The sequence below is a fragment of the Mandrillus leucophaeus genome, unplaced genomic scaffold, assembly GCF_000951045.1.
Source record: "Mandrillus leucophaeus isolate KB7577 unplaced genomic scaffold, Mleu.le_1.0 Scaffold1080, whole genome shotgun sequence".
Classification (NCBI taxonomy): domain Eukaryota; kingdom Metazoa; phylum Chordata; class Mammalia; order Primates; family Cercopithecidae; genus Mandrillus; species Mandrillus leucophaeus.
In genome coordinates this window covers 613,900-624,988 of record NW_012098988.1, presented here as the reverse complement: position 1 = coordinate 624,988, position 11,089 = coordinate 613,900, and the positions used below count along the sequence as shown (strand labels likewise).

The following is an 11,089-nucleotide window of genomic DNA, read 5'->3' as shown; positions in this document are numbered from 1 at the left end:
ATAGTCTGCAGTAAAAGACCTTTTGAGGGACAGCGGATTCCTGAGATCTTGATCAGCTCAACTAAACACAAACCTGCCACCACAATCAGTTAAATGTGATGTGTTTCCAGACCATACCATTCTGTCACCTGTATTATATCTCCTACTCAAATACTTTTGAGAGGAACTACAGTGCTTTAACATTTAATGCATTTGTAAAGCCACAAACCTGTAAATGTTTTCATTTGTTTTCTGTTTTAATAATCTAATATGACATGAACATCTCGTTAAAATTCCTTGAATGCTTTTGAATAACATATATAAATATTTCAAGGAGTTTATTAGGTATAAAACCTTAAGTCACTCAAATGCTAAAACAATTATAATTACAATAACTTTGAACACTTAACAAAACACCTTATCTAACTGCAAAATTCTTTTTACTAAACATGAGAGATATTACTATGAGATGTAAACATTTCTTTTTACCATTTTTGTGAATGAACCTATTACTTGCTTATTTCTCAGACTGTAGATAATGGGATTTAGCAAAGGAATTACAATTGTATAAAATACAGAGTCTATCATATCTTGGTCATCCGCTTGTGGAGATACAGGGTGCACATACATGAAGAGAAGTGGGCCATAATATAAAGAGACAGATAAGAGATGGGCTCCACAGGTGGAAAAGGCTTTCCTTATGCCTCTGACAGACTTCTTTTTTAGGACTGTGAAAAGAGCAAATGTGTAAGAGTTAAGAACTGTCACAATGGTGAATACTTGAATTGAGCCAGACAAAATAAAAACCATCAGAAAATTGATAGAAGGATCAGTACAGGAAATCATAAACAATGGTATAATATCACAGTAAAAATGATGTATTATGTTGGAATTGCAGAAGGTTAATCTGAATATAAGGACTTCATGAATTAAGACATGGAGGAAGCCACCTAAAAATGAGAAGGCTACCAGCCGTACGCATAGCGAATTGTTCATAATCACTGGATATAGTAAAGGTTTGCATATGGCTACATAGCGATCATATGCCATTGTTGCCAAGAGAAAACATTCTGTAGTTCCACCAAATGCAAAGGAAAAAAATTGAATCATGCATTCAGACAGAGATATCATCCTGTTTTTGGCCAAGAAATTAACCAACATTTTGGGAGTTATTGTGGAAGATATCCAAGCATCAACAAAGGCTAAACTCCCAAGAAATAAGTACATGGGGATGTGAAGTTGTGGATCATTCCAGATAAGAGCAATCAGACCAAGGTTCCACACCATAGTGATGAGATAGATCACCAAGAACACCAAGAACAGGGGCATTTTCCACTCTGGTTGGTATGTAAGTCCTGTGAGAACAAACTCTGTCAGCAATGTTGCATTATCCTGTTCCATGTCCTCATGCGACATCCCTGAAATGAAATGCATTAAATGTAAAAGAGCGCTCACTAAGACTTATAAAGCAAATAGTGAGGGTGGGAAGTTTATAGAAAAACATACTCTTATTATGATACACTTTTAATTTTCTTTCATATTCCTGTAATAGATGGAAACTGTTTTGAGAAATAAAAGAAATCAAAATAAATGCAATTATTTTAATTCTAAAAATGTGATCACATAATCTACTTTTAAAAGGCAGGTGACAGAAATGCATGTAATGTGTGTTAACTGAAGAAAATCACTATTGGTAAGTTTAGAAAAGGACAGAAGACTTATTTCTTATAAGGGGTTATAGCCTGCAAGGTGGCCATCAAGTAGGCTGGGAAGCATGCCTCTGGCCAAGACCAGAGATGGGCACATCAAAGGAGAAGGGCTTGAGGTAGGAGCTTTAGACTAAATAAGTTGGCTAAATATACATATTCAACAGGTTACAGGAGGATCTATGAGTATTCATGAAAGTGGTCTTGGCACATGCATGTTGAACAAACATGTATGTAACATACAACCCATGTTCACATTGGAGTGGAGACTTAACATTTAAATGTGTAAGAGTTAGGCCCTATACATCAAAAGGTCTTCTCAGGACATGAAGGCACATAAATGCACTATCTCTGTAAACCAGCCAGAACCAGTCCATGGTCAGTTTTCTTCTGATCTGGAGAAAGTTACTGAAATCAGTCTCTTGTCCAATCAAAGCTGTAGTTATGTCTGTTAGCAGGGGGTTCAGTTACTGAGCATCTGGTGCAGCTGCAAATTGTTTTAATCTTGCTTATCTTGAGGCCAGTGCCTGTTTAGCTGCTAGAGAAAAAGAAAAAATCCTTCTGGCAGTTAGAACACAGTTTATTCTTTAAGTGTAGAGGTGCCTGACTTAAACCTTACCTGGTGTGGCCTTAAGTTCTGTTTATAATTTGGAATTTTATTGTCATAAAGAGTATGTTCTGTCAGTCTTATAATCTGAATCTTAACTTAATACCGGTCAGTTATCATGTCTAAACTGCAAAAGAGAGGAAGTATAACAGGGCACATCTGACTTCCCACCCTGTCATGACTGGGAACTGTTTTTACAATTTTTCTGGAGACCTTTTGGCCAGGAGGGTGTTTGTTCTGTTGATGGGAGGCTCAGGATTTTATTAAGTTTACAAGTGCCTAGTCCATGTGTATTATAATCTTGCAAATAATGAGGATGAAGAAATAGATTCTAAAGCATTCGGAAAGCAGTGGCACTAGTCACATATTTGATAGAAAAGTATATTCAGTGAAGGAAAAAGGAGTCACTTTGTGAGTAGACAGATTGTCATTCAAAATAGAGACTGAGAACTCAGATGCATTGACAAGTTTGCAGTATGCGCATGCTTTGAACATGTAAGTGAGATGTTTAGTATTACTAATACAATTCTACTAGAGTGATAGATAGTGGGAGTCATTGGAGTAGTTGAAGGCATAGTAATGGATGTCTTATCTATTGGAGAGTACATTAAGAAAAGAAAAGCATAACACTGAAAACCCTTGATAGTATAACGACCTAATTTCCTTTGGGTATATACCCAGTAATGGGACTGTTGGGTCAAATGGTAGCTTTGTTTCAAGTTTTTGAGAAATCTCCAGGCTGCTTTCCACAGTGGCTTAAACTAACGTATTTCCATCAACAGTGTATAAGCATTTCCTTTTCTCCACAGCCTCGTCAGCATGTTTTGTTTTTTTAATAATCGCCATTATGACTGGTGTGAAATGGTATCTCATTGCGATTTTGATTTGCATTCTTCTGATGATTCATGATGAGCATTTGGATTTTTTTCATGTGTGTTGACAGCCTGCATGTCTTTTTTGGAGAAGGATCTGTTCATGTCCTTTGCTTATTTGTTAATGGGGTTAAACTTTTTTGCTTGTTTATCTGTTTAAGTTCCTTATACATTCTGGATATTAGACCTTTATTGGATGCATAGTTTGCAAATATTTTCTGTCATTCTGCAGATTGTCTGTGTACTCTATTGATGGTTTCTTTTGTTGTGCAGAAGTTCTTTAGTTTAATTAGGTCACACTTGTCAATTTTTGTTTCCATGGCAATTGCTTTTGAGGACTTAGTCAAAAATTCTTTGCTAAGGCCAATGTTGAGAAGAATATTTCCTAGGTTTTCATCTAGGATTTTTACATCTTGAGGTTTTACATTTAAATATTTAATCCATCTTGAATGAATTTTTGTATATGGTGAAAGGAAAGGGTTCAGTTTCATACTTCCACATGTGGCTAGCCAGTCATCCCAGCACCATTTACTGAATAAGGGATCCTTTCTCTATTGCTTGGTTTTTGTCAGCCTTGTTGAAAATCAGATTATTGCAAGCGTGTGGCTTAATTTCTGAGTTTGTTACTCTGTCCATTGGTCTATGTGTCTGTTTTTGTACCAATGCCATGCTGTTTTGGTTGTTAAAGTCACAGCACTCCTATGTTCATTGCTACACTAGTCGCAATTGTAAACACATGGAATCATTTTAGGTGCCCAGCAGGGGTGGACTGGATTTTTAAAATGTGGTACATATATAACATGGAATACTACACAGCCATAACAAAGAATGAAATCATGTACTTTGCAGCAGCATGGATGCAGCTGGAGGCCATAATCCAAAGCAAACCAACAACACAGGAGCAGAAAACCAAATGCCACATGTTTTCATTTACAAGTGAGAGCTAAACATTGAACACACACGGACATAAACAAGAGAACTATCGACACTTTGGACTAGTACATGGGAGAGGGAGGCGAGGATGGGTGGAAAACCATCTATTGGGTACTATGCTCACTACCTGCCTGCAGTATACCCGTGTAACAAGCCTGCATATATACCCTCTATATCTAAAATAAAAATTGAAATTTCCAAAAAAAGGAAAAATATACTTGAGAAGTTACATTGAAAGGTAGCGTAGGGAATGGATGTCATTTATTGGATGGTCAACATCTGATACTTTTTCTCCCACATGGATATTAGTGGCAGACAAAGGATTTGACCTTGATATGTAAAATCAAACCCACTCAACCTATATTTGGATACAGAGAGATGGAGACAAGTGTACATGGATAATTAAAAAATTAATACAAAGGCAGTTGTATTATATGCAAAAATATAAAGATCTCAGGACATGCATCCTGCATTTGAAAAACAATGGTGCAGATAATATAAGCTGTGTCATTGGCAGTTCAGCAGCAGAAACAACCACACTCATGAAGCTACTGCTGGAACAGGATTTGGCTGTTGACTGGCTGCCTTGCTTCCTTCTGTTCCTGCCATTGTTTTCCAGTGAATTTCTCCAACTTTCCTAGCATTTCTATGTTAAACTCAATATCCATTCAATAACTTATTTCCTGTAAAAGTCCCCAAAAACCTGGATGTTCAAAAGAGAGATGAGGGAGAGAACAGAAAATGATATTGAGCAGAAGGATCAAGGGAAGAAGCTGGAGGGGAACTAGAGAGCTGAGTGTTGGGGACATAAAGGGAGGAAAAATACAAAGAATGACAAAGTGAAGTACTGGGCCAAATGCCACAATAAATGGTGTAGTAGGATAAGAAGTGATGGAAAATCACTTCTGTGTTTGAGAAAGTACGTGATTTTTGGTGGTTTTAGTGAGAACAGTTTCCCTTATGTAATTGAATAAAGGTCAGCAAATAAGAAGTGAATGGGAAACAAGTGGCAAAACAGTGAGGTGATGAAATAGAGCACTCTATGAAATGTGGAGACTGGTTAGCATTTGTCTGCTGCTCATAGACTAGTTTAATATTTTTTCTTCTGTAGAATATTTAAGAAAAGTTCTCAAAAGAAAATATAGATGAGAAAGAGGACAGCAAAATATTTAAAGGAAAAAAGGGACAGAAAAAGTGGAAAGAGAAATTTGTGTGGGTGAAAATAAAATAAGAAGGAGGAAGAAAAATAGGTAGAGAATAATCATGCCATATAGGGGTAAGTGCAAAAAAGACAAGCCAAAAAAGAGATGGAGAGGAAGTCTCAGAGACACATGGAGGCAAATAAAGGGAAAAGCTCGGAAACTTGGGTTGAATGTGTGCATTAACTCTGACGTTCACAAATGTGACAGAGAGCTCGGAGAGTATTTTCACTTTCTTGTTTAAAAAATTCAGTTTTTTTCCTTTGGAATTTGTGTATGATGAAGAGACTTTTACTTAAAATTTTACCAAAAAATGTTCCACTGTTCATGACTATATTGGCACTGTCTGAAATTTTATTCCATATTCAAATGTAGCTGTATCTTTATTATTATGGAGCTTAAAATGAAATTTCTCAAGAAATCTTGCTGATATTGAGAGCACTTTATTCTCCATCAGCACTTTGATTGCTTGTTTTTCAGCAGGATTAAATAAACCAAAGACTACATCCTGAGACAGACTATATAAAGAACAAAGGGCAATAATTCCACTTGTTAAGTAAATTTTTATAGAATTGGTTTATTCCATTCAAACCCAATTAACAATATAATCAAACATTCTCAAAGTCAATTTATGCAGATACTTTTTAAAATTATAAATGTCAAAAAAGGTAGGGGAAGTATGTTTGCTGCATATTTTCTGAGATGTATATATGTGAATTAGTATTGCTAGTATTATTTATAAATAAAATACTCAATAAAATATATTTATTTCTATGTACTAATTCTATATATTATTTATATGCCTATATTTAATATGATCGATGAAATTATTGCCACAGGTGCTGATGATATAGAGGAGTTAATATTTAATTAACAGATCTTAAAATTTTTAATCAGAAATGTGACTACACAGAATAAACCTTTATGTCAGAATCATCAGAAAGATTTCTTATATAAGAATAGAAGTGAATTAAAGCTTTAAACCCAGTTTTAAAGCATTTAATATTCTAGTTATCCAGAATTTATCTTACATAGTCATTAGAGTTGGATTTAAAAGATAATATATCAGGGTTCAAAATTTTATTTTATAGTTATTTTGCTTATCTAGATTTTAGATAAGATTTTAGATGAGATTTTAGCTATTTTCTTTATCTAGATAATAAAATAGGAAAATTATTCACCTCTTCTGTTCCATTTGCCCCTGGCAATTTTGGTATGCTGTAAACCAAATATAAAATTCTTATACGTTAAATAGCATTTTAGACTTTCATTAAAAATAATAATATGAAAAAATAATTTCTCTCTTACCAATATTATAAGAAAATACGGAGATCCTTCATAAGTGTTAGACTTTCTAATGCGTAGAAAAATGCATAATAGAACAGAAATGACAATAACACAGGTAGAAATTCTTTGCACACTGATTCATTATGGAGGCTTCATTTTCAATCTTAGGAAAATGTTGTTAACATAAATTTGCTTTTAATACAAGGGTTCACCAATTGTATCTCTTTATTTTTTGCCAGGAGAGGATGGTGTGGAGAACTGAAATTCCCCTAAGAACAGTTTAGGATTCCCTATAGGATAAAGTGAAGATCTTCAACTGGGCATTGTGGATTTAGATGTGTATGAGAAATCTAGATTATCCTACAGGGTATTACAAAGCTCAGAATAGTAAACTTTAAGTCACTATAGCTAGTTCTGATTTTTACAATTGAAATTACACTTGATGCCACTATTTTCCACAAGTGGTACTTCTGACATTTTACACAAACTTCAGTTTATATATAAAATTGGATGCTCTGAATGCTTTGATTAGCATGGTCTTACCTGAGCTAGTTAAAACATGATTTTAATAAGGCCAAAGATCAAGATTTCCTTCAGAAGCTGACTCCAAGTGAAGTCATCTTCCTCATGCAAACTACAGCTTAAATTCCAGACATAACAGCTTAGTTTCCAGACGAGCTGATATCTGATGAAAAATTTTACTAGACAAAGCAATCCTGCAATTTATCGCCACCCAGCTCATGCTGTAGGTATGTTTTATAATAAAAATGTTATCATAGGAGCAACTGGGGAGGTTAGGAACCTTGTAGTGTCTGGCTGCAAGACTCCTGTGCCGTAATTTCTAACTTTGTGGTGCTTAGGTCCATGACTATGCTAAATGTCATGCCCAGGGTTAGGTTCCAGCCCATGCTGAGGTCCGAGGGGAGTGGGTTGGTGGCAGATAGCTGAAAGACACTTGGCGGGGTGGTGTAGGCAGGTGAAATGTAGTTTTATTCAGCAGGTCTCTGATCAGCAGCTCTCTTACACTGTCTTTCGTTATGTCAGCTGTCTGCTCCGGCTCTGCATCTCCTACCACTCCTGTGCCTGCAGCTGCACTCCCTGGCCTACAAGCTGCACTCCCCAGCCTCTCTCCTTATGGGGAGAGCAGCTTAACTCTTTCACTCTGGGCACAAGCTGGTTCCTAGTTCCCTCCTGTCAACCTTCAAGGCAACTGGCTCTCCCTTACAGGGGTCAGTAGTGTTTCTCTCTCTCTGAGTGCATGCAAGCTGAGCCTGTGCAGTGTCAGCAGGGCAGTTATACCTTTTTCAAATAATAGTGGCTCCAAGCCAAGTATGAGCTTATACCAACAGGTTATATAACAAGTAGAATTATGTGCCTGTGCTTCAAACTCATGCAGGCCTAGATGTCTGCCTTGGCTTAATTCCATGTGCCTTACGTTGGCTAACTGGTTGGTTTTACAAAGGTGGCTTTGTTCCCAAGGAAGAAGGGGGTTTTTGTGAGGCGCAGTTATCATCTTTGTTGAAACCATAAACTAGTTCAACTTAAACTAAATTGATCCCAAAGTTAGTTCAGTCTACATGCAGGAAGAAGAAGGGTAGCTTGAAGGTTAGATGCAGTGTCTCATTTTCTTATGTCAGATTCACTATCATAATTTTCCTATGTGAGATTTTTCACATTGTCATAATTTTTGCAAAGATAGTTTCATCTATATTGCAGGGGATTATCCCTTACCTCATAACCCTGAATCTACTAAACCTTTTGCTCAGTTATGTTTTCACTCCTAATGATAAGAAAAATCTAGACGAATGCCTTATAAAGTCAGTTTCTCAGATCAACCAGTCCTGCTTGCCTTTTTTTTTTTTTGAAACAGAGTCTCAATCTCTTACCCAGGCTGGAGTCCAGTGGCATAGTCTCGGCTTACTGCAACCTCCACCTCCCGGATTCGAGCAATTCTCCTGCCTCAGTTTCCTGAGTAGCTGGGATTACAGGCTTGCGTCACCACACCTGGCTAATTTTTTTGTATTTTTAGTAGAGGTGGAATTTCTCCATGTTGGCCAGGCTGCTCTTGAACCCCTGACCTCAGGTGATCTGCTCACCTTGGCCTCCCAAAGTGCTGGGATTACAGGCGTGAGCCACTGCACCCGTCCCAGGCCTGCCTTCTTTAACTGCTTTTACATGTTGGTCAAAATCTGGCTCAGAGCAATAGTGAAAAATGTTCCTGTGATGCAGGATTGTTTTCACTGTCACGTCACCAGCCAGAGACCTCTGCAGCCAGTGACATCCACGCCTGGGCCTCACTTGGGTCCTGGGCTTGCTGCAGGAGACACCCCACTCACTCAGCCTGGTGGGCTGTGCTTGCCTTGCCCTCCTGCCTGGATCCTGCACTCACTGCAGAATCTGTGCTTAGCCTGCAGCTGGGCCAGGTGTACTGTGACCTGTGTCCACATTGGGAGCCAGCATCTGGACAAGGGGAATGTGATGGCACCTGAACAGAGATTCCCTGAAGCCCCAGAGGAGGTGTGAAAGCAGGCTAACAACTCTTCTAGTCCTGCTGTCCGCATCCCAACAAACAGGGCATGATAACAGGTCTGTCAGTTTCATTGCCCTGCTCTGGCCTGCAGCCCTGGGGCTGGGTCCGGCCCTGCCTCTGCTTCCTGTTGCATGGGGCAGCCACTGAGTGCTGGCAGGGGCAGAGGATATAGTCTTACAGGCTTTTTCATACCTGCATTCAGAGTCCCTAGTTCTTGTCCCACATCCAAGAAGAATGAGGTTACACTGACAGCTGGTGGGTGAACAAGGTGAAGAGTTTTATTGAGTGACAAACAGCTGTTAATGAAGGGGGTCCTGAGTTGGGCAGCCCCCTTACCTGAAGTCAGGTGGTCTCTCTTCTCTCACCCAAAGGTGAGTAGTCCCTAAGTGTAGCTGAGTCCAGGTCTTTTATGGGCTCAGAATGGGGGAGTGCATGCTGATTGGTTTGTGAGTATGCAAAAAAGGCTAAAGTCACCACTGAAAGGTGGGCATGACAGTGTAAAACACCAATTAGGGAAGGGTAGTTATTTGTAAAATAGGTGAAGGGTGAGGATCAATCAGAGGAAAGTGTGCCAAATGGGAAGAGAGGCTCTCAATCCAGTCCATGGATGTATCCTAGACTTGTAGCATGGATTTCAGGCTTTAATCTGTCTTTGGTTTGAAGTGGAGTTTCATCAATGACCTTCCCTTGTCTGCCTATGAATTTGTCTGCTTCCTGCTGCTATCACCTGTTCTAAACAAAAGCCTCAGAAAATTTCTGTGAAATTTTGAATTCTTCTTGGATCACATGATCTGAGACTCCCTGATCTTCACTAATTTATTCAAATGATACTAGAAGCTGGTGAAGCTGGTAGCAGAAGCAAAATGTGTGGTACCTAAGATATATAGCAAAGATCTATTTCTCAGTCTTCCAAAGAAAGACAAGAAGTGCTGGGAAAATAACAAACAACCCCTTAGAAGCCACCCTCAAATTATTTCCTCAACAACTCACTGGTCTGTCATGCAATCTTGTAAAGAAACAAGGATGAACTAGTCTTTGACTCTAAGGAAAGATTAGAAATACTATTTGTAAAACGTTCTGGTCAATCCATGTTGAGTGCCGGCACAGAAAATACTTGTCCTGTTTATTAATGGGATCCATGCTGAATTCATTGATCTAGTTACTAAACAAAGCTGGATTGGGAAGCTAATTATCTGGCCAAATTAATACCCAAAACATTTTGCCTTTCTGGCATAAAGACTATTTCAAACTGGTTATTTTAAGATTGCATTATAAGATAAATTTAAAGGAATTTCCATTTTTAAGATGTCTCCCTTTCTGGTCCAGAAAGAGATGGAGAACTAAATCACTAAATAATGGAGAAAGAATTGATTCAATCTACATCACAAACCTGACCTTTGTTTAAGGTGTTTATCTTGGTTATTTTATCTTAACTGGATTTTTACCAACACATTTTTAATTTGTTTGTTTTCACATATGACTGTACTTAAGCCTGAATTCTAAGCATTGTGCCTTTGTTATATAAATCTTCTAGCTTGTCTGTGCTAGGGCATGAGGGTAAACAGGTTAAAAATCTATATGCAAATTTCAAGAAGATGACATATTTGAAAGAAAAAAGAGGTATTTGTAAATTGGGCAAGTGAAAAATAGTAAAAGTATTTGTATTCTCCACAAATATTAGTAAAAAGCTTTAGTCAACTGGGCAAGACATCTTAACTTCTTCCAACTACCAGAAACACAATTCAAGTCTAGGTATTCTTTTATAAACTAGTGAATTCAGTATTATTATACCTGACACATGGCTACAATTTTAGGATAAACACTATAAGGTGTGATTCTTTCTGTGTATTTATGTATGTCTATGTATGTTTGTATGTGTGACACTTTTCTAACTCTAGATGATACCACCAAAATTAAATTGTATTTGAACTCTATTTAACTAGCTTATAGAATAATATATACTTATATAAATTAAG

The 11,089-nt window shown here is 37.6% G+C and overlaps 1 protein-coding gene across 1 annotated transcript; it reads right to left on the bottom strand.

Annotated features, from left to right (window-relative positions):
* Window positions 1-441: 441 nt before the first annotated feature.
* Window positions 442-1,395, bottom strand: LOC105544398 (olfactory receptor 5H2). Its single transcript, XM_011986891.1, has one exon. The coding sequence runs from the start codon at window positions 1,393-1,395 to the stop codon at window positions 442-444; it is 954 nt and encodes a 317-aa protein (XP_011842281.1).
* Window positions 1,396-11,089: the final 9,694 nt, after the last annotated feature.